This window comes from Vicia villosa, linkage group LG5 (assembly GCF_029867415.1).
Source record: "Vicia villosa cultivar HV-30 ecotype Madison, WI linkage group LG5, Vvil1.0, whole genome shotgun sequence".
Taxonomy (NCBI): Eukaryota; Viridiplantae; Streptophyta; class Magnoliopsida; order Fabales; family Fabaceae; genus Vicia; species Vicia villosa.
This window is the reverse complement of record NC_081184.1, coordinates 28,211,695-28,239,124: the sequence shown is the minus strand read 5'-3', so window position 1 is coordinate 28,239,124 and position 27,430 is coordinate 28,211,695. Positions and strand designations below refer to the sequence as shown.

The following is a 27,430-nucleotide window of genomic DNA, read 5'->3' as shown; positions in this document are numbered from 1 at the left end:
TGCGTAATTTTTTTTGAAACGTGGTTATTTGCGTAATTTTTTTTTAATACAGGATTATTTTTAAAAAAAAAATCACAAAAACACTGTGTGTGATATGCACACACCACAACGCAACAGAAAATCCCGGTTCATCGTAACAACTTTACCGACCCTCTTTCCTGGTTCTACTAGAACCTTCCAATTTCATTTCATCAAATTAGGGTTTTTTTTTCTAGGGTTTGATTATTCATCCCAAAAAAATCCCAATTCCCCTTCAAACAAAACTTCCAAATTTCTTATTCAATTCAATTACCCAAATGGTTCGCTCTAGTAGCATCATCCTCTTTACTCACCTTGCTCGTCGATCACTTTTTCATGCCAACGATTCCGTAAATATCTTTCTTCTTCTGTGTATGAGTGTGTGTTTCTTACTGACATTTTTCTATGAACTGTGGTTTAACAAATTTATGGATTTTTTTCTTTTTTTTTTTGCAGGTATATCAAGTAGTTTTCCACAGGGGTTATAGGACATTGAATTTAGGATCATGCAATTCACCTAGAGTTATTGGTAGTAATGCACCAAATGGTATGCTTTAAACTATGAAGCTCGTTAAACTATGTTAAATTATGAAGCACAGACACGAGACAACAGAAACACGACACTGACTCTGACGCGTCGACACTGATAATAATTTGAAAAAAATGAATAAATTAAACATAAACAGAAGTGCCGGTGTCGGTTTGAATACTAACACTGTAACACATATTTTTTTAGAGTTGTTGGTACTACATGCTACTGAGGCGTTAAATCAACAATTTTTTTAGTGGATCAACACAACATGTTATTTTACTTTATTTTAATTTTTTTTGTTTGGTAATTTGGTTGTATAGTTATTTTGGAAAGTTAAATAGGTTGCTAAATTAATTAACCATTAATCCTTTTCTTGTTTTGTTTGGAATGTAAAAATGTTCTTATCTTTAAAACAAGGTTATACTGTCGTAATTTTGTATATTGATTTTGATTACCTTCCGGTTGCGTAGTTGCAGTTAAAGGCTGTGTTAATTTGAAGAACTGGTTGCTATTGGGAGCGGCTAATTCATATTTAGGGGCGTCTAGATCAATTCATGGCTCAGGTATAAGTTATTATCATGTATTACATGATGCATGTAGGCCCTGTTTTATTGCTCGTAAAATCACGCAGCCGCGTGTTTGAGAGTTTTGTTGTTATTATTTATAGCTTACATGTTGACTATGGTTATTATACTAACTTCTATTGATTACTATTTACTAGAATGGTAGTTTTAGCTTGAAGTTCTTTCGTTTTTTCGTTGAAGTATGTCCTTGCTTCCTTGTGCATAGTTGTTTATTGTTTCGTGCATGTCACTGACTTGTTTTTCTTTTTCTGCATACTCAAACTATTTTATAGCACCGTTGGCAAGGGACTATTATGATGTTCTTGGTGTGAGTAAAGATGCAAGCTCTTCTGAAATAAAGAAAGCTTACTATGGGGTAGGTTATTTCTCATAATTGTCAATGTACATGAATATATGTATTGGAATATGGATTTCTGTGTGTTTTGAAGTATTTACTATTTAGCCTATTGCATTGTTAAACTTCGTCAATTCATTAAGTTGCTAATGTAAGAATAAAATAATCATATGGAAACTCAACCGTTTCCCATGTTGTGGGACGAGGAAGAGCTTGTTTTATTTTGAGTAACTTTCACATTATTATATACTAGCCAATCTCTATTGAAGTTTTGGGCGAAACTCAATCATTTAGTATTGTTATTTTTATTGTAGTTATTATATTTTTAATTCGAAATTGAATTAGGATTAGTTTGCATTTGATTTGTTAAGATTAATTTAAGGATTAGATTATATTTGATTTAAAATTGAAATTAAGATTAGATCAAGTTTGATTCAATTTTGAAATTAGGATTATTCATCTGCTTTTATATTTTATTATTATTCCTCATTTCTTCTCCATATTCTGCAGCTTGCAAAGAAGCTTCATCCAGACACAAATAAAGATGATCCCGAGGCTGAAAAGAAGTTTCAAGAAGTCACGGTGGCATATGAGGTGGACTATTGTTGTTTTTGTTTGTCATTAGAGCCAGATATCTATCTCAAGTATTCAGAGTTTACCAGGCATATACTGTCCGTGTAAAAGTTTTACACTGACATCCAATGAGAGATCGCTATTTTTCCATGTCATACCACCAGTATCAAAATACCTTTAAAAAGCTGGGCTGTTATAGGAAAAGTAGATTATCATGGATGTTGATGGAAAACTGTTTTACATTGACATTGCATATCCCCTAAATCCATATTCATGTCCCAATTTATTTAACTGCTGATATTCCCTGTTACTGTGTGTAGGTTTTGAAGGATGAGGAAAAGCGTCAACAGTATGATCAGGTTTAATTCCTTACTGGCTATTTCTTAGAAACTTCGTAGTAACTACCTTTTCACTAAATTGAGAAATATTGTAGGATAACTTCATGTGAATTCTAATGAATGAAAAACTGTCTGTAATGTGAGTTTTATTGCATATGGAGGGAATGGTATGATTTTAGTGCTGGTCTCTGTTTCATGGAGAACTATATATTTTTTAAAAGCTACTTAATAGAAAAAGAAAGATAGAGAGAAGTAGAAATGCCAAGCTCGTTTTATTTTAGCTTTTTCGTGGTTTCTTTTCTTTGTTTTAAATTGACATTTCCCCCCTTCTTTGAAGTGGAAGGTAGAAAACTTTATTAATAGGCATAGTAGATTGCTAGAAATTTTAAGATCTTCAGCAACATTTTATAGAATGTAGGTGTATTTCTTTCTATGTTTATGAACGACTTATGCTTAATGCGCTTGTGAAGTTGTCCATATTTCTTAGTTGTTTGTGTATTTTAATGTGCTTATTTGTTTCTCCCTAGTATCTACTGCCTCTCTCATTTGAGTTACTCTACTTTGTCATGAATTCGTAGGTTGGACATGATGGCTATGTAAACCAACAAAGCACTGGTTTCGGAGGCGAGGGTGGCTTCAATCCTTTCGAGCATGTGTTCAATGGCCAGGTAACGACTTACTATTTCCTTCTCTCTATTTTATTAATCAAGCTTTGATGAGATATTTCATTTTTAATTATGTTCATACTTATACTATTATATATTCATTTTTATATCATTTAACTGTTAAATTTATATTTTCTGAAAACCATACAAGCAGACCCCAAACATTTTTATATCACTATAAATGGAAAGTTATTTTATTTTTTTGAAATTTTGTATATATGGACGTGCTGAAATTTGTCGTCACGTCTTTCCATTTAATTGAATTGAATGATATGTTTGGTTCTATATCAGTTTTTTGTCTTTAATTGTAAGCTGATACACTTGGCTCAATGCATGTTAATTATAATAATGTCGCATGGAATTTGTGTTTTACAAATTAAGTAGTTTTTATTAAATTTATAAATGAATGCTCTAAATTTGATACCTAATATTATTTCCCAATTTCTTCATGGTGATCAGGATATTTTCAACAACTTTTTCCGTCAGAGTGCTGATGTCAAGGTTTTTTCTTTCATCTTCATACTTTACTAAGCATGCTTTGTGATTCTATGATGAAAACCATATTAATAATCTTTTTGATCACAGACTGTCATTGAACTATCTTTTACCGAAGCTATCCAAGGGTGCACCAAAACTTTGGCATTTCAAACAGATGTGCTTTGTAATGCTTGTGGTATGTTTATAAATAAGCTATGAATTGTCATCCTTCACTGATATTTTGTATTCATAAAGGTTCGAATTTTGACAAGTCAATGCTCCTTAAAATTAACACATCTCTCACTTGCCGAACTGTTTCAGGTGGGAGTGGTGTTCCTCCTGGTACAAGACCTGAAACTTGTACGCGATGTAAAGGGTCAGGGATGGTCAGTATCGTGTTGGAAATGATTTAATTCTTGTTACAAGCTTGAGAAGTGTTGTTCAATTGATAATTTTCGAGATGTCCAGATATTTGTACAAACTGGAATATTCAGAATGCAGAGTCCTTGTGGTACCTGCAAAGGAACTGGAAGAATTGTATCGGTATGGTACAAATTGCCCTCTCTAATTTGCCATATTGATTCTTTTCTGTTTAGTATGTTACATATAAAGATTCAGAACTTCCAATATGATATATGAACTTCTTGTGTTTATATAACTTGCTTATCGTTCTTGTATCCATTTACCCGATATTCTGCAGTTATTTGTCATTCTACCATTGATTTTTATAATTAAAATCATTCTATGGATATGGGGTTTTTCATACTAATATCAAATATGAAATTGTGATGATATATTGATTTTTGATGATTTTTAACTTTTGTTACTGGTATGGTATCAGAACTTCTGCAGGTCTTGCAAGGGTGCGAAAGTTGTCAAAGGAACAAAGACAGTAAAGTTAGATATTATATCTGGTAAATATTTCAAAAAAATTGGAACACGTTGTTGTAATATGTTATGCAGGCCATGGTTATATGACATACAAAGAGATAAATGTTTCAATGATGTACGGTTTTTCTTACATTTGCAGGAATCGACAACAATGAGATCCTAAAGGTGTATGGCGGTGGAGGAGCAAATCCTGATGGACACCATTCTGGTGATCTATATGTTACTATCAAGGTACTTCGGTAGCTTAGAAATTTCTGCCATTTTTAATTATTTCTTTATATTTTAAAGCCAAGTCAATTGTATTTCTTTCATTCATACTTTTTGCAGGTTAGGGAAGATCCTGTTTTTCGCAGAGAAGGATTAGATGTTCATGTGAATGCTGTTTTAAGTTTTACTCAGGTAATGTTTCATGAAGAAAATCTTGAGCATTGATTTTATGTGGTTATTGGGTTGGGTATTTTGTAATCCATGTGCGTGTTTCATTGTAGATATTAGTTAATACTTTCTAGGAATTATCTTGCTAAATAGTTTTTAGGGACCTAAGTCGTAGTTTACTTTCATAATTGACTTATATCGTTGTACACTATACTCACATGCAATGCTCCAAGAAATGCAGCCATATATGAAGTTGAGATAGTATAGTACTTCGGTAGTACGTTTATCTTTTGATATAATTGAGAACCTTTGTAGGAGCTACCACACTGTGCAAGCTTTAATGGCATGAAAATTGTTTGTGGACTTGTAGGAGAATTGATTTTCTATAATATTTCGTTTGTAAATATTTATTTCAATGTAATTTTGGCAGTGGCATGGAGGCTTTTGTTTTGGCTGGTTAGCTTGTCGTAATATTTGACCCCTGATATCTTGTTTGTTGTTTGTCGAACATTTATTGATATTATTAGTTATAATAATTATAAAGAAACTAAGTAGTTGAAATTTTTTGTTTTTCTTTTAAATATTTATTTCAGGCGATTTTGGGGGCAACCATTGAGGTTCCGTCTTTTACTGGAAATGTAATGCTTAAGGTGAGTATTTCGAATACAAAACATAATACAGAGGTGTTGGCAACATGCTTAGATGCTCTTTCTAATACTATTATTGGCTCAAATTCATGTGGATTCTACTAATCGGTTCTATATGAATTTTAGCCAATAGAGAAAGTGATGGAAATAGTGTGTTCCTAACACTCCTTTGCGACAGGGTTTGAATGATGAGTTCTGTTTGGCAGGTTCCCCCAGGCACCCAACCTGGTCAAAAGGTGGTTTTGAAAAGGAAAGGTATAAGGAAAGGTATGCAAGGTGATATTATTTAGAGAAATTTATTATTTTCTAGGATTCATTTTGGGAAATTACATTTGAAAAAGTGTCGGCAATTGGTGACAGTAAACTGACTTCTTTCATTGATCTTGACTTGTTTTTTCTTTTAACAGGAACAAATAGTTTCAAATATGGCGACCAATATGTTCATTTTAATGTCAGCATTCCAACGTGAGTTTCTCAAAATTTCTCATAACTTGACTTGACTTGTATGAGTCTTGATACATTTTGATGAATCTTGATTTGTTATGATGTGATTTTACAGAAGCCTGACAGAGAGGCAGCGTGAATTGATCGAAGAGTTTGCCAAGGAAGAGCAAGAGGAATCGGATAAACGGAAAGCTGCTTCGGCTTCTAGTTAAAAACATTTGCAGAGTCTCCACTTCCCATTATTTTTGAAGTACTTCCAAGCCATGCTCAACTAGGTGGGAACCCACTTGCTGATGAAGTTTTGTAGGTGCATTCATCAAGGTTCACTGTTTTGTTTGGCCCCTTCCACTTAGAAAGTATGTATTTTTTGGGTCATAAGTGATGTTCACAATTCAAATTATAAAATCTAGAACTTAGAAATCAATAATACTCTCATGTTGTAGTTAATGTTGTACATATTTTTTCTTAATAAACAAAAGTTGGGCAAGTCTCGAATTACCAATTCTTTTTGTTAATAAAACTTTGTGCTTTCAAGGCAACCTCATGTTTCTCCTATATTAGGAGTAGATGGTTTCTGTGTTAGGAATGAACACACTCTTAGGACCTAAGCGTTTTACCGTTAGACCACGCACACATAAATTATGTCTTGAGTTTACTAATTGTTATTAACCAAAATTTAGCATGTAAGTTATTTATTTTTGAACTTAAGTAGAATCTACATTAATCATAGAAAATTGTTTCTCTTTACAAATAAAAAGAAATTATAAATTATGTTGTTAATCTCTTCAAAAACATATTTAATTTTTTTTAGATATTAAATTTTTTGGGAAATCAAAATTCTAAACAATTTAAATGTTTTAATTAATTTTTTTATAAAAATAAGTTGGTTTAAATAAATGAAGTTTAATGTCTCACTTGATTTTCTTTTTATAAATCGGTCCTCTTATTTTTTTTAAATGAAGTTTTAATTCTTTTATTTACTATTAATTGTTAGTTTATTTTTATAAAATTTCAATAAGTTGAAGAACCAATTTCAAAATATAAATTTTAGAGACTAATTTAAAATGGTGAACACTCCGATACTCTTAAATTTTGTTGGGTACCAGTACCCTCATTCAATCAAATAAGGTTATTCATTGTCATGTCATCTTTTAAATTATTTGTATTTTAAAATAAATTAATTCTTTTAATTAATTTGTACTAAAGGTACCGATACCCAACTACTTATCATAGATACCTAAGAATAGGTTATTTAAAACTTTGTAGGGATCGACTTTAAGAAAAAATATGAATACCAATTTGAGATTTGCTATTAATTTTTAAATTTTATTTAAAAATTAAGAATTAATAGTAAATCTTTCTCAATTTAACTTTGATAAAATTTTCATAAAATCTATTCATTTTACATATTCTCAAAAAAAATTATCGATAAAATGAGATTTGAATTGAAGAATTTGAAAAGTCTCTCATAAGATTAGATTGCCTCATTAAAATCCACAATCCAAACACACTTAAAAATCAAATATCTCGTGCCCAACCCACGTGTTTTAGAGAGAGAGGCTCTCCCTTCTCTCTAGATAACTCATCGTGTTTTCCCCTCTCTCCACCTCTACGGTTTTGAGTAGCGGCGCCCCTCCAGGTTTTTTCCTAGTTTTTCTTGATCGTTTCTGCTCTCTTATCTAGTAGAAGCTTGTTTTCCTGGTTTTCCTCTTGTATTGGAAGAAATCTTTGTGGATCCTTTGGCTTATTGGTGAGTTCTGTCGGTCGCAGTATGGAAAAATGGAAAGAGATTCCTCTTTCAAAGGAGGAAGAAGAAGGAGTCACGGTCGAAGGAGAAGAAATTTGTGGGGAAGAAACTTTTCAGAGGACCCTGGCGGGAAGGCTATAGACTGATAGCAGCTTTAATGCGAGAGCTTTTCTGAGTACGATGCTGGGAGCTTGGAAGCTGAGAAACCCGGTGGAAACTCAGGAACTCAGTAAGAACCTTTTTCTCTTTAGGTTCTCAACCAAACGAGATCTGGAGACTGTGTTGAGGAACGACCCTTGGAGTTTCGATAGAAACATTCTTGTTCTCTCTAGAGTGTCCGGGGAGGAGCAACCATCTGAGCTGAACATGCACTTTGGGGTCTTCTGGGTGAGAGTGTACGAATTGCCACCCTAATGCTACGGTCAGAATCTATGGCGAGGAAACTGGGGGGGATTTTGGGAAAGTTTGAAGAAATGGATATGAAGGAGGCGATAGGAACGGGAGATTTCTGAGGATTAAAGTCACGATGGATCTCAAGCAGCCTTTGAAGAGGGGGACGGTTGTCAGATTTAAAGAAAAGAATCTACGTGTCCATTTCAAGTATGAGAGGCTTCCGACTTTCTGCTTTGTTTGTGGGTGCCTTGGTCATCAATTAAAGGATTGCGAGACTGCCGATGATCTTAATGATGAGGGTTATGACGACATTGAAGAGACGGATCTTTTGTATGGCCAATGGCTTCGGGCATCTCCTTTGCCCAGGGTGCAGGAGGATACCACAAAGAAGAAAGATTCAACCTCCGGGTCGTGTAGCAGAAGCTTATTCAATCTCTCTTCGGGACAGAGCAAGTGTGAAACAAAAGGTAAAGAGAAGGAAGGAGAAGGAGAAGTGGAACAATTGAAAGATGCTAGTGAAGGAAGAAAACAGAAAATGTCTAAGGAGGCGGTTGGCCCTACTACGGTGCCGGAAAGCTTGCTAGAAATAGAAGTCGTTGCTGAATCTTTTGGAGCGGTAGATATTTCGAATGTGGGGACGGGTAAGTCTGGCTTGGACAAGGGCTCAGGCACAAAAAAGAAAAAGTGGACTAGACGACTATCTTCAAGGAAAAAGGAGGCAACCTCTACAGAGAAATTAGAAGTGGAGATAGGGAAGAGGCAATTGGTGGATGTTATGATCACGGAGGGCGAAGTGGAGGAATGTGGCAGTGGAGAGAAGAAGAGGAAGGGACAAAGTGCTATGGAGGTTTCGTTACAAAATTTACCAGAGGTGGTGTTGGATGGCCAACACCGCCTAGGACAATGAAAATAGTTAGTTGGAACTGTAGGGGGTTAGGGAATCCCCGTACAGTTCGAGCCTTGTCAAGGCTCATCCGTCTTGAAAATCCCGATTTGGTTTTCGTTATGGAGACTCGTCTCAAGGAGGAAGAAACTCAAACTATAAGAATAAAGGCTGGTTTTGAGAATTACTTTGTGGTGGATTGTAAGGGAACGGGGAAGGAGAGGGCTGAAGGGTTGATGTTGTTGTGGAAATAGAAGATTCAGCTTAGCATATCATCGGAATCTTTAAACCATATTGCGGGCTACTGGATTGATGAGGAAGATGGTAAAGCATGGAAGTTTTATAGTATTTATGGGCATCCTGAGGAGCTGAACAAGCGGAAAACGTGGCAAATGATTCAAGATTTGCTAAGGGAGGAAGGAGATAATGCTATTGTGTTTGGGGACCTCAATGACATTCTTTGGGAGCAAGAGAAAAAGGGAGGGAGTAGCAGGAGTTCTAGTCAGCTTATGTGGGGAAGGAATGTTGTTAACTTGTGCGGGCTTTTGGACTTGGGTTTCGTTGGTTACCCGTTTACCTGGACTAACGGAAGACAAGGAGAGGATAATATCCAATGCCGCCTTGATAGGGCCTTGGCCTTTAACAGTTTTTTAAATAGACATTCTCCTATCAAAGTTCATCATCTCTCCAGGTTTAACTCGGATCATGCTGCCATTAGCATCTCTCTTGAAGTTGAGACGTGTAATCAGAAACAGCAAAGGAAGAGGCCTCATCTTTTTCGCTTCGAGGAAGCTTGGAGCAAGGACCCTAGGTGTGAGAAGCTAGTGCAGCAACTTTGGAATGACCCCAGTTTCAGATGTCGTAACAAATTTGAAGGGATGCAGTGCCTTGATGACTACTTCAAGGAATACAGGATTGGTGAGATTTCAAAAGAGCTTAGAAGAATTGAGGAGCATCTTGGGAAGGAGGTTTGTTGGGCCGAGAGGAGGCAGGATATCAGTTACAATAGAGCCTTGGAGCGTCAAAGAGACAAGTTACTTCGCACGGAGGAGATTATGTGGAGGCAACGGAGCAGGGCTTTATGGCTCAAGCATGGAGATAGAAATTCAAAATTCTTTCATGGAAAAGCCAGTTAAAGGAGGAAGACAAATAACATCAAAAAGATTAAAGACGAGAATGGGCATTGGTGGAGAGGACATGAGCATTGTGAGAGAATCTTGATCACGTACTTCTCTGAACTTTTCTCTTCTTCTTTCCCTACCAATATTGCTGATGTTTGTAATGTTGTGGAGGGCCGTTTATCCATGGAGAATATCAGATTTTGTGAGGCTATTTACACGGAGGAAGAAGTGAAAACAGCATTATTCCAAATGAACCCGTTAAAGGCCCCGGGACCGGATGGACTGCCGGCTCTCTTCTTTCAGAAGTATTGGCATATTGTTGGGCATGAGGTTTGTAAACTTGTCTTGGATATCCTCAACAACCAGAAGCACCCGGGGATTATCAACAATACCCATATTGTTCTTATCCCGAAGTGTAAAAACCCCGTTAAACCTCAAGATTTCCGGCCTATTAGTTTATGTAATGTGGTCATGAAGCTGGTTACTAAGGTTATAGCTAACGGGTTAAAGGAAATCCTTCCAGAAATCATTGACGAAGAACAGAGTGCGTTTGTAAAGGATAGGCCGATCATGGACAATGCACTTATAGCTATGGAATGTTTCCATTGGTTAAAGAAGAAGGTTAAAGGGAAGAAAGGTGTCATGGCCCTTAAATTGGACATGTCAAAGGCGTATGATAGACTTGAAGGGAGCTTTATTGTTGAGGTTTTAGCTACTATGGGGTTTCCTCCGGCGATGGTGTCTCTGATTAAAAGATGTATCAATTCGGTTTCCTACAAAGTCCTCGTGAATGGTGTTCCTAGCAAGAGCTTCACTCCGGAGAGGGGTCTTCGTCAAGGAGATCCCCTCTCACCCTATCTTTTTATAATGTGTGCTAATGTCTTTTCAGGTTTATTGAAGAAAGCGGCGATGGAGAAGGAGATTCATGGGGTGAAAATTGCTAGAAACTCTCCAACGATCACTCATTTATTCTTTGCGGACGATAGCCTGTTGTTTGCGCGTGCTAATTTGGAAGAAGCAAAGCGGATCAAGGACATCCTGAGAATTTATGAGGAAGCATTGGGCCAAGTTGTTAGTTTTGAGAAGTCTGAAGTCTCTTTTAGTAGGAATGTGGATGAAAATGTGAGAGATTCTATTTGCAACTGGCTGGGGGTTAATTCTGTTTCTTCTCATTCTAGATACTTGGGGCTTCCTATTATGTTTGGCCGGTCGAAGAAAGTCATCTTTGCTATGGTGGTAGAGCGGGTGTGGAAAAAGATCAAAGGGTGGAAGGAGAAGTTCCTTTCTTCTGCTGGTAAAGAAGTCCTTATCAAGGCCGTTGCTCAAGCGATTCCTACGTACGTGATGAGTTGTTACAAGCTCCCGGATTCTGTTTGCCTTGAGATTGAGGGCATGATTGCTAGGTTCTGGTGGGGGTCGAAACAAGGAGAGAGGAAAATGCATTGGCTAGGTTGGGACAAGTTGGCGAAGGCAAAGGCTGAAGGGGGTTTGGGTTTTAGGGGCATCTGCGATTTCAACTCCAGCCTCCTTGGCAAACACTATTGGAGGCTGCTGAATCAGGAGAATTCCCTGGTGGGGAAGGTGCTGAAGGGAAGATATTTTCCAAAGTGTTCCATTGACAGCTGTGGCATAGGCTACAATCCAAGTTATGCTTGGCGTAGTATTATAGGTGCTAGGGAGGTGGTCCAACGGGGTGCGTGCTGGAGAATTGGAAACGGGGAGAAGGTGAATATCTTAAAGGACAGGTGGATTCCAAAGAACACAGGTTTCAAAGTTCAACCAGGAGGGATAAATGTGGAGGACTCAGCCAGAGTGTGCGACATCATTGACAGGGACAACAGGTGTTGGAAGATTGAGGACATTCAAAGTATGTTCAATTCTGAAGATGCAATGAAGATCACGAGCATTCCTCTTTCTGTGCATCCCGATGAGGACAATATGGTCTGGCAGTTTGAGAAGAATGGTGAGTTCTCTGTTAAGACAGCTTACCATGCTTCGCGTGCGCACAAAGACTCGCTTCTTCCTGGGCCTTCCTCACCTGCTAACCAAAAGATTTGGCCCCTCATATGGAAGGCTCCTATCTCTGCCCGTCAGCGGAACTTCTTATGGCGCGTTGCAAAGAACATCCTACCTTCGAGAGGTAACCTCCTTAAAAAAGGTATGTTTATTGACTCTCAATGCCCCCTCTGTTCTGCTGGTACCGAAACTGTGCAACACCTTCTGATGGAGTGTGTGTTTGCCAAACAAGTCCTCTTTGCCTCTGTTTTAAGTTACCGGATACCTTCGAGTGTGAGCGTTATCGACTGGTTACAATCTGTGTTAGAGTGTGGGGATGCTGACAACATTCAGATAATTTGTGCATGCCTCTACAAACTTTGGGCTGCTAGGAACTTGACTGTTTTTCATGGCAAATCTTGCTGTCCTATTGCTGTGGCAGCGGATGCATTTGAGAGTGTGCAAGAGTTCAACAGGACATGCCCTGGTAGCAATAAGAGGAGGTCTATTCCTATCCAACATCACAATTCTTCGTGGCCCACGGATGTTCACCTGGTTCAAGTTGATGCTGGCTTCAATAGGGAGGGGAAGGCTGTTTTCGGTTGTGTGTTCAAGAACCATAACAGAGATGTGATCCTGGCTGCTAGCAAAGTGGAGAATGTAGAGGTGGAGTCAAGCTTGGCAGAAATGCTTGCGCTAAGATGGTGCATTAAAATAGCCTTGAACCTGAATCTGAAGAAGGCCGTCTTTAAATCCGATGCCTTGTCTGTTGTTGATTGCATTAATGGTATTGACTGTAACGTCTTTCTCGAACCTATTGCGGCGGACTGTAGGGTGTTCTTAAGTAGGTTTTCTTTTAGTTCTGTTTTGTTTACTCCTAGAGAGGATAACTATGATGCTCATAATATGGTTTTGTTAGGCAAACTGTATGGCTCCAGGACCTGGCTTGACAGTGTCCCGGCTGCAAATTCTGTTGTTTCTGGCTTTTCTGGCCCTCAGTTTGAATGAATTAATCTTTTTCCATGTCAAAAAAAAAAAAATCAAATATCTCTACTTATATAGAATATTCAAACATGTGGATGATCATATCTAAGGGGTCCAATGAATCTTAAGAAAGTAATTTGAGTTCTCTAAACTGAGATTCAATATCATATTTTCAATACAAACACAATCAAAACCATTTAAAGTTCCATGTTATCTAAATAGTTGAAAGTGTCATTGAAATCTGAACGGTTTGAGGTGTCATGACTAGTTTATAATCAAAGTATACATACAAGCAAAAACACAACTAGATGAAAATAACACTTCCCGATAAATTAAGTATTTATTAGATTGAACCGTCCCATTCGTCGTAGAACTCTTTCACAAACTCCTCCATGAACTTGTGCCTTATCTCAGCCCTCCTTTTCCCAGCCTGAAATAGATGGCTTAAGTTATAACTCCTTCACAATTTCTATAAGAATGCAGTAGAGAAATTGCGCAAATTTGATAAGGTCGTCGAAAATCGTAATACACTTGTACCTTTGTTTTCATCATATCTTTAAGCTTGAGAAGCTTCTCATGAAAATGATTAATTGTAGTTTGTTCCTCTTTATTCATGTATTGTTCCTTGGATAAATCAGATCTTGGTAAAATGGCTGGATCGTGTAGCGCCCTCTTCTTACTCCCACCAAAAGTGAAGCACCTTGCAATTCCTAATATTGGAAGCAGAGGAAGGAAATGATTTAAGCATATCACATTTAAGTAGAATTCCTAATATCGGTGTTGTGTCAAACACTAGCAGGCGACCGAAATATGACACTTATATTGCAGAAATATGAAGCCTCAATGCAATCAAAGGGAATTATTCCCCATTTTCCAATAATATGATACCGGATTCTATCAAATACCTATGGCACCAATAGCATCAAGCCTATCAGCATCTTGGACAACACCAAATTCTGGACACCATTCGGTATTTCCTTTTCCTGTCACCTCCTCTTTAAAACCTGAATATTGGAAGCAACACCAACAATGAGTATAATTAATTATACCTCGAAAATATATTAATTTCAATTAAAGAACATAAAAAATGTAAGAACATAGGCAAGAAAATTTTAGCTTCGCCAACTTACCCATTCCTTTAATGATTTCCAAAATTTTCGATTTCTTACTCTCTTCAACTCCCTCTTCCTTGAGAAAATTTTCAACAGCTTCTTCCTCAGATGGGTCCCTAAAGCAAACAAAACATTGGTTATGGTTTAACATTTTAAAGGAAAGAAACAGAGAATATATATTTATAAAATTATAATACATACTAACCTTAGGTATTTGTAATCACCTGTAGTTATCAACAAAGAAGTGAATTTATTAGCCAACTATAATTTGTTTTTTCATTAATTAAAATAAAAATCACACACATGGATACATGGACAAACAATTCTGCCAACAACGATAGCTGAAAATTGATATTTGATTACCTATATCATGGAGAAGTGCAGCAAGCTCTACCTGAAATAGAAAAATGAGAATGAAGCGAGCATATGAAGAATAAAAAACCAAAATGTACATTTTATAATGGTAAAGTAGAAATAGGAAGAATGTAGGATAGTTACGATTTCCATGGAGTGGGGATCAGAAGAGAGGCCTTCCTCAGAGGCAAGGGAGAGAGCAAGGTCACGAACCCTCCAAACATGCGCTGCGTCGTGAGAAGCATCATTCCCTTTCATTGCTTTCTCAACCAACGCCTCAGCTTTTCTTACCGTCTCTTTCCTCTCCATCTCCATCTTCTCTCTTGTTCCAGCCACTGCAACTGCACACCTCGCTCGGCCAATATATGTTCTTCTACTATCTTTGCAAAATAAAAATTTGCACCCTAGTCCATGAAATGAAACAATTAGAGCTGTCAGTTTGTCCCACTCAACCCTGGCCCAATGTGTGTCAAAGTCATCAAAAACAAGAACAAAAGCTTGTTTCAAATTATACAAAAATTTGCAAAAAAAAAAGTATTTTATCGTCAATCTAAAAAGTAGTTAAAAAAGTAAGTAAAAAGAAAAATAAAGCTAAAAACAAGCAAGTTCTTTTTCGGGTATCTACCACAAGTTGGAATAGTATTGTCAAATAGCGACGCTATAGCCCTGCAGGCTGCAGTTTAGCGGAACTTGCAGAAATCACTATTGTTTAGCAATATACTACTATTTGGTACAAAGAGATGTCAAAAAGTAGTGGAATTTGAACAAAACTTCTATTTTCTGCAAATCTCAATTGCCAACACTGACCGAAAAGTAGTTAAACGAGTAGGGAGTCACTTCATGATGTACAAATTAACCATTGTAAGGTGGAGATTGATACCATCCCATACATGTCTACATAATAGCGAGGAAAATAAAGTATATAGACATACTTGAATTCACAGTAAGGTTGTTAGTTTTCCTGAGTATGTCAATGTTTCCCACTCGAGTCAACAATAATGCAACTTTAGTATCCTGTATATAAAAATCAAAACGAAATCAAACGTCTCTTGGATGTTTGATCATTTCAATCATAATGAATACACATAATGGATGCACATTAAAATTTGAAACATTAAAAAAAAAAAAAAATACAACCTTATTATGATTTAATTAGATAGGGTCTAATGACAATGTTACAGTTTCTTATATAAAATGTTTTTACTACAGTATATCTCTAAATATAAGCTTGATTTATTGTAAATTTACATAAACAACAAATTCTGAAACAAAACTAGAATAGCAAAAGTGATTTCATTTGCACCGAATCAAATTCATCAATTCTTTTAGTAGGCAAAGTAGAAAAGATGAATTTTACCTTACAGACAGCGAACATAGAAGTAGCACTAACGCAGATATGGTTAAACCCTAAGCGCACCTGAGCAATGAAAGTTGAATTCAATGGGCGAATTCGATAGGAAACAAATTGTTAAGTTTAATTCAGTGAAAGTGTTAATTTAGTGAGAAAATAGAAAAGAAAAAGAGAAAAGTTGCTTACCTATGGAGTGGAAAACGGAGGAGAGGGCGAGCAGGTTGACGGAGAAAATAGAAAAGAAAAAGAGAAAAGTTGCTTACATAACATTCAAACCATTAAAAAATAGACAGACGTCTGGAAGCGTCGGATCAATCCAATGGCTTAGATTATGCAGCATCGAAAGCTGTATACACGCTAGCTGTGGAGGATCCATTCCCAGTCTGTTCTCTTTCGATTTCAATTTCTCATGTTGTTTTCTTCAGTTTCAAACACCGGCACCATTGTTCTACGCCACCGTACTCTCCGTCGTCTATTTCCATCTCTCAGATTCTTTTCCTCACTTCCACCTCCAATGGACATCAACAACAACGTATACAATAATCCCAATTCCCACGCTCGCGCTACTCCAAGGTAATCGGTTCTTCTTAACTCTTCTTCAATTTAGGGTTAGTATTCAAATTCAATGACTTTATATATATGTTGTTGTAATGTTTTTGTAGTTTATAGTATTGTGGGAGAATTTGTGAATTTGATAGGGTTTGATTAGTTTTGTTAATTTTGATTGTGAATCAAGGAATTTGGTATTTTATTGGACATGATATGTGAATGTGATTTATGAGGACGGAAGCCAGAAACATGACACTGACACATCCACCGGTAATAATTAAAAAAAAAAAAAAATTAAACGTAATCACAAGTGTGGACTCAGTTTTAGACACTAACAGAGATACACCTTTTTTCGGAATTTCATGTTTATTCTAGCGATTCATTACTTTGGATAAGTTTATGTCATTGATTGCTTTGCTTTGTGTTTCCTTATTACTTACAGTAGCTTCCGATAGAAAGTTAAGCGGAGAGTTTTATGCTTTTTGATATTTTGTGGGCAGCTCTGGTAATGGACGAGGACGGGCTTTTGATACAAGAATTGATAAAGAAAGAGCAAGAGGACGTGGTGGTGGTGCGAGTGGATCGGGAAAGGATAAAATTGATGCTCTTGGTAGGCTCCTGTAAGCACTACTTGCCCGTCTGATTGTTTTTTGTTTTCATAAACTTTTTTATTTCTTTCTTTGTTTAGAAAGAATGCAAATTTCACTTGATACTTACTTTTCTTTTGTTTGTAATACAAAGTGGATATTCTCATTCTTTTCATGCGTAGAAAGAAGTTTGTGTCTCTAATCTCTATCATGCTTGATTAAGGAAGGAGGGATTTTTATGGGATATCTCTTGTAACTTTAGCCAATTAAAAGCAGTCTCTTTTGAAAAACTAATATGTATTTTGTTTGCATGGGATTGGAGTAACATAGTGGATGAACTCTATGCTGTGACTCAATTAAACTGTTGTGTGCTTAATTATTTACTAAGCAATTTACTCAAACTATGCGTTTGTTTTATATCTGCAGGACACGGATTTTACGTCACATGGCATCTGAATTGAAATTGAATATGAGGAGTGATGGTTATGTGAATGTTAATGATTTGCTAAAGCTGAATTTGAAGACATTAGCTAATGTTCCTCTACGATCCCACACTATTGATGACATTAGGGAGGTCAGTTGATCTAGTATATGTTTGTTTTCTTTTCTGTTTCCAGCTGCACGTGCTGATAGAGACTTAGATGAAGAAGTTGGGCTTGACTTTGGGCCTAAGCCAAAAGTATGGAGGGTTTATACTAGAAGACGTGGCAAAGGAATAAAGGAATAGAGGGAATAATTATAGGAGTTAGTTACTATAATTATGGGAGTCTATTATTATAATTATAGGAGTTTGTTATTATAATTATATTGTTACGATAAATTAGGGAAGAGAGAGAGAAAATAATCAGCTAAGTTTGTGTCTATAAAATAGGGAAGGAATAGAGCAAAGAGCGTATCTAGGGATTCTATTAGGATTACATATCACCATCTTGGTGAGGGAAGCACTGCGTGCTTAAGGGCTGATAGTTATTAACTATCAGTTTGTTATCTTCATTGCCACTATTTCTCTGTAATTGATCATCCATAATAATACAATTACAGAATTCTTTTCCTATTCTATTCATATATTCTCGATTCATCCATATATTCATATAAGAACCCATCAATTGGTCCGACCTGCCGGATCCGAAACCCACACCGCTTCTGCAAGCGAGCGTTAGATGCCACGGAAACCAAAAATGGGAGACAGAATTGACGCACTGGAGGAACAAATGAGTGAGGTAAAGACGACGTTACAGTCCTTGATCGAACAAATGCAGACTCAAAGCCTTGTGATCGGTGAGATGAGCAAGCAACTGGGCAAACAGAAGACAACCCCGGAGAATGAGCCGTCTATTGAAGTATCGTCTTGCAATGAATCACGTCTTGCTGGGAAGAAAGTGAAGCTGCCAGTCTTCGAAGGTGATGATCCAGTTGCGTGGATTACGCGCGCAGAGATCTATTTCGATGTGCAGAATACCCCGGATGAGATGCGGGTTAAGCTGTCACGTTTGAGCATGGAGGGTTCAACAATACATTGGTTCAATTTACTGCTTGAAACAGAGGATGATCTCTCTTGGGAAAAATTGAAGAAGGCCTTAATCACGCGCTATGGTGGTCGACGCTTAGAAAACCCGTTTGAAGAATTGTCCACGTTACGTCAAACCGGGAGTGTGGAGGAGTTTGTGGAAGCTTTTGAGCTTCTATCGTCGCAAGTGGGTCGATTACCTGAGGAACAATATTTGGGTTATTTCATGAGTGGTTTAAAACCACAGATCAGAAGGCGAGTTCGAACATTGAATCCTATCACTAGGATGCAGATGATGAGGATGGCTAAAGATGTTGAAGGTGAACTGAAGGAAGAAGATGACGATGGGGAGCGATATTATGGGAAGAAGAAGGCCGTTGGTGATTTTGGGGGTCGAAGGGATTGGGCTGGATCCTCACCCAAATATCATAATGGGTTAAATTCTAACCCTAAAGATCTGACCCGATCAACTAATATGGGTTGGTCCAACCCGACTCGGAAAACGGGTTCGGTGGGTTCCACGCAAAATTCCTCTTCATCATTGCGTTCAACCGGAAAGAAAATGGAAAACGGTCGTTCTAACTTTTCTGAGCAATGGAAAGGGGTTCGAAGCGTGCATAGTGATGAGATGGAGGAGAGAAGAGCTAAAGGGTTATGTTTCAAGTGTGGCGGGAAGTATCACCCTACTCTTCACAAATGCCCTGAAAGATCAATAAGGGTTTTGATTTTGGGAGACGGCGAGAGTTTAAACGAGGAAGGCGAGATCGTATCCATGGAGGCTCAAAATTCTGAAAGCGAAGAGGAAGCAGAGTGTAAGTTCATTGGGGTGTTGGGAAGCATGGGTGAGTATCGAACTATGAAAATTGAAGGTAAATTGGGGGATGTTGATGTGGTTGTTTTAGTGGATAGTGGAGCTAGCCACAATTTTATTTCTCCTAAAATCACTGCTGCTTTAGGCTTGCAAGTCACTCCTATGGCTGCAAAGAGCATTAAGTTGGGGGATGGACATAGGGTGTTTTCTCAAGGGGTGTGTGAAGGAGTTAGTATAAATCTGGGTCCAATGGTGATAGTGGTGGATGCCTTGGTTTTGGATTTAGGTGGGTTGGATGTAGTGCTGGGGGTTTCATGGCTGAGCACTCTAGGGAAGGTGGTTATGGATTGGAAGGCTCTCTCTATGCAATTTTGGCATAAAGGTGAGATAGTAATGTTACAGGGGCAGGTAGGAAAAACAGAACAGCAAGGTTTCCTCAACAATTTCTTGGAAGATAGACATGAGAGAAGGGGTGAAGTGTGGAGTTGGTCAAAAGGTGAAAAGAAGTTAGATGGTGCAGAAAAAAATCAAGAGCTGAAAACTATGTTGAGTCAATTTCCGAGCATATTCCAAGAATACACAAGTCTTCCTCCCAAGAGGTCTCAAGTGCATCAAATCAAACTGTTCTCAGATCATAACCCTGTTAATGTGAGGCCATATAGGTACCCACATCATCAAAAAGAAGAGATTGAAAGGCAAGTGTCTGAATTACTAAAAGCCGGTGTGATTCGTCCTAGTATGAGCGCTTTTTCAAGTCCTGTTATCTTGGTTAAGAAGAAAGATGGAAGTTGGAGGATGTGTGTGGACTATAGAGTTCTCAACAAGGCTACAATACCAGATAAGTACCCCTTTCCCATAGTAGAAGAACTGCTTGATGAGTTATTTGGCGCAACAATTTTTTCTAAAATTGATTTAAAATCTGATTATCATCAAATTAGAGTAGCAGATGAGGACATCCACAAGACCGCATTTAGAACTCATAATGGACATTATGAATATTTAGTAATGCCATTTGGGTTGATGAACGCCCCAGCCACATTTCAGGCCACTATGAACGACATTTTCAGACCATTTTTGAGGAAATTCGTATTAGTTTTCTTTGACGATATCCTAGTGTATAGTAAGAATATGTCTGAGCATGAGAACCATCTGAAGCAAGTGCTGACTGTTTTACTGTCCAATTGTTTTGTTGCTAATAAATCTAAGTGCAAGTTCGGATGTCAACAAATAGATTACTTGGGACACATAATTTCTGGCGCAGGGGTATCAGTAGACCCTGAGAAGATTAGATGTATAATGGACTGGCCTGAACCCAAAAATGTAAAAGGGGTACGTGGATTTTTGGGTCTTACGGGATATTACAGAAAATTTATTAGGGATTATGGCAAATTGGCCAAACCTTTGACTGAAATGACCAAGAAAGATAATTTTAAGTGGGGTCCAGAAGCCTCTGCGGCTTTCAGCCAACTGAAGACAATCATGACCACCTCTCCTGTATTAGCGCTGCCTAATTTTTCCTTACCCTTTGAAGTGGAATGTGATGCAGCCGGAAGGGGTATCGGGGCAGTTTTGATGCAAAACAGACAGCCTATAGCGTTTTTCAGCAAGGCTTTGTCTGATGGCAATTTATCAAAATCTGTGTATGAAAAAGAGCTAATGGCATTAGTATTATCTATACAGCACTGGAGACATTATCTCTTGGGGAAACAATTCACTGTGTTTACTGACCACAAGAGCTTGAAACATTTCCTTCAAAAAAGAATTTCCTCACCAGACCAACAATGTTGGTTAGCTAAGTTGCTTGGGTACCAATTTGAAGTTAAATATAAGCCAGGAGGGGAGAATAAAGCCGCTGATGCTTTATCCAGATGCTATGGAGATGTGGAGATGAATTCTATAGTCTCTTACTCAAAATGGTTGGAGGGTCAGAAATTGTTGCAAGAAGTGCAACAGGATCTGGAAATTCAGAAGATCATTGCTGAATTGATGGCCTCACCAGATGCTAGACCAGGTTTTACGGTGCAACAGGGGACCTTGTTTTATCACGGCAGGTTGGTATTGTCCCCAAACTCTCCCTCAATCCCATTGTTGTTGCAAGAATTTCACAGCACTCCCACAGGAGGTCATTCTGGGTACCTCAGGACCTATAGAAGGTTGGCTGAGAATTTATATTGGGTGGGAATGCAAAGGCAGGTCAGAGATTTCGTGAGAGCTTGTGACATATGCCAGAGACAAAAGTATGCAGCTACTGCCCCAGGTGGTCTCCTACAGCCCCTTCCTATACCCAATGCGATTTGGGAGGATTTGTCCTTAGATTTTATCACCGGCCTTCCAAAATCTAAGGGTTATGCAGCTGTACTTGTGGTAGTGGACAGACTATCTAAGTACAGTCATTTCATCCTTCTAAAACACCCCTACACTGCAAAGTCCATAGCAGAGTTATTTGTGAAGGAGATTGTCAGGCTCCATGGTGTTCCTGCTTCTATTATCAGTGATAGAGACCCTTTGTTTGTAAGTCATTTTTGGATGGAATTGTTCAAGCTACAAGGTACAAAATTGAAGATGAGCTCTGCCTACCATCCAGAAACTGATGGGCAAACCGAGGTGTTAAATAGATGTTTGGAGAGTTATCTAAGGTGTTTTGCATCAGAACAGCCAAAGTCCTGGTCTCACTGGCTTCCCTGGGCAGAATATTGGTATAACACTACTTTTCATGTTTCTATTGGGAAGACACCTTTTGAAGTGGTGTATGGAAGACCACCTCCCAGCTTGTTAAGATTTTTAAGCAACGAAACAAAGGTAGCTGCTGTGGCTTTGGAATTAAGTGAAAGGGACGAGGCTTTGAATCAGCTTAAAAGTCATTTGTTGCGTGCTCAACAACAAATGAAGAAGTATGCAGATACAAAGAGAAGAGATGTACAATTTGATGTCGGTGAATGGGTGTTTTTGAAGCTTAGACCTCATAGACAGCAGTCAGTGATCAAGAGGATTAATCAAAAGCTAGCTGCTCGTTATTACGGTCCTTTCAAAATTGTGGACAAGGTGGGAGCTGTAGCTTACAAGTTGCAATTACCTGACACTTCCAGAATCCATCCAGTTTTTCATGTTTCATTGCTAAAAAAGGCTATAGGTGACTATCAGGCTCAAGGGGCACTACCTACAGAGTTAGAGGTGGCACCTGATGATGACTTTTATCCAGAAAAGGTGTTAGGCTCCAGAATTAATGTGCTGAGAGGTGTTTCTATTCCTCAAAGTTTAATTCAGTGGAAGAACAAACATGTTGATGATATCACATGGGAAGACAATGCTTATCTGCAGGGGCAGTTTCCAAATTTTAGCCTTGAGGACAAGGCTGTTGTGAAGGACCGAGGTGTTGATAGAGACTTAGATGAAGAAGTTGGGCTTGACTTTGGGCCTAAGCCAAAAGTATGGAGGGTTTATACTAGAAGACGTGGCAAAGGAATAAAGGAATAGAGGGAATAATTATAGGAGTTAGTTACTATAATTATGGGAGTCTATTATTATAATTATAGGAGTTTGTTATTATAATTATATTGTTACGATAAATTAGGGAAGAGAGAGAGAAAATAATCAGCTAAGTTTGTGTCTATAAAATAGGGAAGGAATAGAGCAAAGAGCGTATCTAGGGATTCTATTAGGATTACATATCACCATCTTGGTGAGGGAAGCACTGCGTGCTTAAGGGCTGATAGTTATTAACTATCAGTTTGTTATCTTCATTGCCACTATTTCTCTGTAATTGATCATCCATAATAATACAATTACAGAATTCTTTTCCTATTCTATTCATATATTCTCTATTCATCCATATATTCATATAAGAACCCATCACGTGCTCATTCCATTTTATACGCTTTTTTGTTTTGATTCCCGTGTCATTATCCAAGGATCATTTTGATGGAAATATAAAAAATAAAGTCATATTGTTGATATTAGCCAAACTCCAATAATTTATTTTATGCTTTGAAAAGATTGCATTGAGTTCGATGGATTATGGATTATGAATTTACTGATCCATCCTTTCAACAACTAATTTCATTATAAATTAATAATTTAGTAAATTGATTATCTAGTTATTAATTTCATTGGAATTTTCTGAAGAAAAACATTTTATTCTAAAGTATCTCTTTGTTATCCTCAGGCTGTTCGAAAAGATAACAAGCAACGTTTCAGCCTCATAGAAGAGAACGGGGAGATACTAATACGTGCAAACCAAGGCCACACAACAACGGTAAAGTATTTTGTCCACCAAATATTGACTCATCAAATTTGCCTATTATGTTTTGTATAATAGAAGTGACCGGGATTGTACTCTGTAGTACACTCAAATGGTAATGCACCTAATTATTTGTTCAAGTTTGCTAGTCATTGTTGTGCTGAGATGCCATCAATGAAATGTTCTTTAACTCTTTTTTCTTGTAATTCTCTCTCTTTCCTTTTGCATATTTTCACCGATATGACATGAAGTCATATCTCTCAAGTTCTAAACTACTGCTGGTTGTTTTTTTTACTTTATAAAGTTGCTTACATGGCTTCAAAATATATTGATTAGTTAAATGTTTCACTGAAAAATAGATGCTTTCATTGTTAGTACTATTGATACCATACAAGTTTAAAGCACTTAAGTTATGATATTGTTAGTACAGAAAATAACATATATTTGTGATAGGCAATTAATGGTTAAGAAAGTGGTGTAACTAACTGGGAGCAGAGCTATATTGTCAATACTGCTATAGCGGTTGTAACGGCCGCTAATTTCTGCGAAGTTGCGGCCCCAAACCGATACTGTGCCCGCAATTAGGATTATGGAGGAAATTCCTCAAATTCTTTTTTTTAAGCCGTTGCCTTATGTTAAGCGTATAAATTTCTATCAGAATCCTTTTAAGAATAATGTTTTATTCTTCATTTTGTTATGTTATTATTGTTCACAAATAATCGTTTTGTTCTTCTTTCTACTTTTAGTTCGGTTCTGTTTTGTTCTTCTCTCTACTTAAGTTGTATTGCTCTATACTTTAGACTCTTTAACTATTAAGTATGACAGTCTCTTTAATTTTGTGTACTTTTCTACTTTTTAGTATTTATGTTTACTTTGTACACTAGTTTTTAGTCTATGCAATATCTGCTATTATACCACTATAGCATTTTAGGGGGTCGGTGCTACTCAACATTATGTGACATTAACAACATAGGAGCATAGTTAATAGGCATTCAAGAAGTAATTAACATAATATAGTGGTTCTTTATCTTTATGTCATTAAACTGATAAGGTTGATGGAGGTTAAAAGCCAAAGGGGTTTAAAGAAAAGCCTAAATTCTAGCTTGAAAGCTTAGAAATATTGACGATAACTTGATAAAGTATCAATGGTTTCTTTTATGAAGTGAGATAAAGTTGTACCGTGGAGGGCATTTCATGTGCTTTTAGTGTTCACGATAATGTTGAAATTTGTCAAAGGGTGACCAAGAAGACATTGGAGATTGAAAAGGGTGACCTATATTTTTGCTGTTGTTGGGAGATTCAAGGATGTCGAGACATTAAAGGAATTAATAGATAAAAGAAGTGCTTTTTGACTTCCGGACTACAGTTAGACTAAACGATATAAATATTAGATATATCATTGTTCCTCTTATCATCTCTTGGATATAGATGAAAGAAAAGTAGAAATTGAATCCGTGAACACGGGAGAAAAACCTTGTTAGGGCTGCTCACCACTGGGCTAAAGGCCTACTGGCATATAATTGCTCTCAATGTATCACGTTCAATGAATAGAAAAATTGTAATCTAATGTCTAGAAAGACATTATGTGGATAATACGTATCAATTGTTTCTTCAATGAATTTAGAGTTGAGCTAACTATTTTTTTACTATTGTTGTCGCTTATGTTATGTAAAGCCTTTGGTTATGAATTCATTCAATATTGTCGATCTTCTCTTAAAATATGGTCATTGACTTTTGATCTGCAGGCTGTTGAAACTGAAAGCTTATTGAAACCAATCCTTTCAGCTGAAGAATTTCCAGGTGCATATTTATTGAAGTTGTGTATTGCTATAGAGTATAGACTTCAATTCACAGTGAACTTAACATTTAGCTGCATATCAACTGCTAAATTTCGTACATATTTGTAATTCAAAGTTATCCTTTGAAAATTGTATATGTTGGCATTTAGCAGTTGTACCATGAACCATATCATATTAACACAGTTCTATAACAACTGAAGAGCCGTATACTGAGTTTACAAATCATATTCTGTTAAAAAAAAATTCTCTAGTGTTATTTGATTTGCTTTACATCTTTATTTTTTCACAAAAATGCAGTTTGTGTTCATGGAACGTATAGAAGGAACTTAGACTCAATCCTAACATCTGGTTTGAAACGCATGAAGAGACTGCATGTTCATTTCTCTTGTGGTTTACCAACAGATGGAGAAGTAATAAGTGGTAATGTGATATATTGTTGAAAAGAATTTTCTTTACCAGGAAAAGTTTAAATCTGAATATATATTTTGTTTCATTATGGTTAACGTTTAATAGTTTTATGTTATTATGCCCTTTGATGCACCTACCTAATTTCATTTCTATTTATTTTTTGTTCACAGGTATGAGGCGAGATGTCAATGTTCTGATATTTCTTGATGTTAGAAAAGCATTGGAGGGTATGATAATATTCTAAACTTGTTCTTTACGTTATTAAACTCAAAAACTATTGACTTTTGACTGGTTTGTTGCTTCTTTGATCTCATTTCAGAAGGTATAAAGTTATACATTTCTGACAACAAAGTGATCTTGACTGAAGGTTTAGATGGTGTTGTTCCATCCAAGTATTTCCTGAAGATAGAATCATGGCCGGAAAGAAAGCCTATTCCTTTTTAAAATCACATTTTGTTTTACTCATGCAAGGATATTATAAGTGGATGATTACTAAATGGTTGTATATATTTGTAGCTAAATTTTGACAAACTTCAGTTCAAGATGTTACTAACATTACACTGATTTGGATGAGCTTACTTTGGATCGAAAGTATACTTTTCTCATTTCTTCTTGGGAACTATACAAATCAAAATTAGTTTTAGATTTATGCGCAGGCATTGTTGCAACTTATGTTTTAAATTTGTATTGTGTACATTGCCTAAAATTGAAAAATATTTTTCCAAACAGAGAAATAATTAAAGATGATCACCTAAAATTTAGGTGGTAAATTTGTTTCCAATGTATAATTACTCCTTGCGCTATGATCACAATGACTCTCTTTTGGTGTCTTGGTGAATGGTCAAACCAATAAAACCAATATCATGTCACAGACACTCTTTCTGCTCAGAAAATTAAAGAAACTGTCGTGAATCTTATGAGATAGTGCTCAAAGCCCAAATGATTTTGGAGCTTTCTTCTATCATAAATATTGGGACATTATCAACCCTGATGCGGCAGCCGCCCAATTCTTCAAGGATGAGTGGATTCTTCCACCTTGCAACTTCAATACAATTGTCCTAATTTCCAAATGACAAAATGTTGACTCCTTGGACCAAATTAGGTCCATTGCTGAGGAGGTGCTCGAGGTATCACCAATTTAGTTATTGATAAGGTGATAACTTTGATAAATGATATTAGAAATTGCAGTGCCCTTCTCACACTTTATATGCTGATAATATTATGGTGTTTTGCAAGGGTGATAATAAGTCCAATTTCTCACTGATAAAGTAAAACTTAAATTGTCATCATGGAAAGCTATCCTTCTCACCATGGCAGGTAGAACTCATTTGGTTAAATCAGTGGTTCAAAGTATGTATATTCATTGATTTTAAATCAATGACTTTCTCGCGAAGCTTCTTAAAAATTTGGAGTCCTGAATCAGGAACCTCATCTAGAGTGACATTACAGATTAAAGGAAATCGGTTACAGTGGCTTGGAGCCTTGAATGAGGATAGTTGGTCTGGGCTTGTTAAAGCTAAAGTCTTGAGAAACGGCAGAGCAACAAACCATCATATTCACTCATTAATTTGGAGTGGTTTGAAAAGGCAATACAACATAATTAATTATTGAGAACTGTGATTGGATCATAGGTAATGGTAGAAGTATAAACTTTTGATTGGACAATTGGTGTGAGACACTCTTAGTTCAGAAATATAACATCCCTCACATTGAG

General features: G+C 36.9%; 4 protein-coding genes across 9 annotated transcripts; 3 read left to right on the top strand and 1 right to left on the bottom strand.

The window, feature by feature from the left end:
• Positions 1–99: 99 nt before the first annotated feature.
• LOC131601507 (chaperone protein dnaJ GFA2, mitochondrial-like) lies at positions 100–6,380 on the top strand. Of its 4 annotated transcripts, none has more exons than XM_058873346.1 (18): positions 100–368; positions 475–565; positions 1,027–1,113; positions 1,407–1,489; positions 1,979–2,062; positions 2,362–2,400; positions 2,958–3,047; positions 3,504–3,545; positions 3,630–3,717; positions 3,843–3,907; positions 3,990–4,064; positions 4,363–4,435; positions 4,552–4,643; positions 4,740–4,811; positions 5,381–5,437; positions 5,641–5,701; positions 5,842–5,899; positions 5,994–6,380. In XM_058873346.1, exons 1-18 carry the CDS (start codon positions 297–299, stop codon positions 6,088–6,090), a joined length of 1,326 nt encoding a protein of 441 aa, XP_058729329.1. In that variant the 5' UTR covers positions 100–296; the 3' UTR covers positions 6,091–6,380. The 4 variants fall into 4 exon arrangements, with proteins under 4 accessions (XP_058729329.1, XP_058729327.1, XP_058729328.1 ...); XM_058873344.1 differs by having other exon boundaries at positions 5,641–5,710; XM_058873345.1 differs by having other exon boundaries at positions 1,021–1,113.
• Positions 6,381–10,205: 3,825 nt separating this feature from the next.
• On the top strand, positions 10,206–13,025 carry LOC131604425 (uncharacterized). Its single transcript, XM_058876866.1, has one exon. It carries the CDS (start codon positions 10,206–10,208, stop codon positions 13,023–13,025), a length of 2,820 nt encoding a protein of 939 aa, XP_058732849.1.
• A 210-nt stretch (positions 13,026–13,235) lies between these two features.
• On the bottom strand, positions 13,236–16,085 carry LOC131601505 (uncharacterized). 3 transcript variants are annotated; one of them, XM_058873338.1, is made up of 10 exons: positions 16,005–16,085; positions 15,825–15,884; positions 15,400–15,481; positions 14,612–14,871; positions 14,477–14,507; positions 14,319–14,337; positions 14,132–14,229; positions 13,907–14,005; positions 13,539–13,711; positions 13,236–13,431 (listed from the first exon to the last, which is right to left on the bottom strand). In XM_058873338.1, exons 2-10 carry the CDS (start codon positions 15,840–15,842, stop codon positions 13,345–13,347), a joined length of 867 nt encoding a protein of 288 aa, XP_058729321.1. In that variant the 5' UTR covers positions 15,843–15,884; positions 16,005–16,085; the 3' UTR covers positions 13,236–13,344. The 3 variants fall into 3 exon arrangements, with proteins under 3 accessions (XP_058729321.1, XP_058729323.1, XP_058729324.1); XM_058873340.1 differs by lacking the exon at positions 15,400–15,481 and having other exon boundaries at positions 16,005–16,045; XM_058873341.1 differs by lacking the exons at positions 15,400–15,481; positions 15,825–15,884; positions 16,005–16,085 and adding an exon at positions 15,275–15,384.
• Positions 16,086–16,131: 46 nt separating this feature from the next.
• LOC131601504 (uncharacterized) lies at positions 16,132–26,273 on the top strand. The gene is made up of 8 exons (XM_058873337.1): positions 16,132–16,391; positions 16,868–16,987; positions 17,381–17,528; positions 23,435–23,524; positions 25,255–25,309; positions 25,606–25,728; positions 25,887–25,943; positions 26,036–26,273. Exons 1-8 carry the CDS (start codon positions 16,228–16,230, stop codon positions 26,158–26,160), a joined length of 882 nt encoding a protein of 293 aa, XP_058729320.1. The 5' UTR covers positions 16,132–16,227; the 3' UTR covers positions 26,161–26,273.
• The last annotated feature ends 1,157 nt before the right edge of the window (positions 26,274–27,430 follow it).

Coding starts and splice junctions, on each gene's coding strand:
- LOC131601507 (XM_058873343.1), top strand. CDS start 297: ATGGTTCGCTCTAGTAGCATCATCCTCTTTACTCACCTTGCTCGTCGA. Junction 3,048..3,503: donor AGCATGTGTTCAATGGCCAG/GTAACGACTTAC, acceptor CATGGTGATCAG/GATATTTTCAACAACTTTTT. Junction 5,900..5,993: donor TTTAATGTCAGCATTCCAAC/GTGAGTTTCTCA, acceptor GTGATTTTACAG/AAGCCTGACAGAGAGGCAGC.
- LOC131604425 (XM_058876866.1), top strand. CDS start 10,206: ATGGAGAATATCAGATTTTGTGAGGCTATTTACACGGAGGAAGAAGTG.
- LOC131601505 (XM_058873338.1), bottom strand. Junction 14,872..15,399: donor CAACCTTACTGTGAATTCAA/GTATGTCTATAT, acceptor TTCATGGACTAG/GGTGCAAATTTTTATTTTGC. Junction 14,508..14,611: donor ATCCCCACTCCATGGAAATC/GTAACTATCCTA, acceptor TTTCTATTTCAG/GTAGAGCTTGCTGCACTTCT.
- LOC131601504 (XM_058873337.1), top strand. CDS start 16,228: ATGTTGTTTTCTTCAGTTTCAAACACCGGCACCATTGTTCTACGCCAC. Junction 25,310..25,605: donor TTCAGCTGAAGAATTTCCAG/GTGCATATTTAT, acceptor ACAAAAATGCAG/TTTGTGTTCATGGAACGTAT. Junction 25,729..25,886: donor AGATGGAGAAGTAATAAGTG/GTAATGTGATAT, acceptor TTTTGTTCACAG/GTATGAGGCGAGATGTCAAT.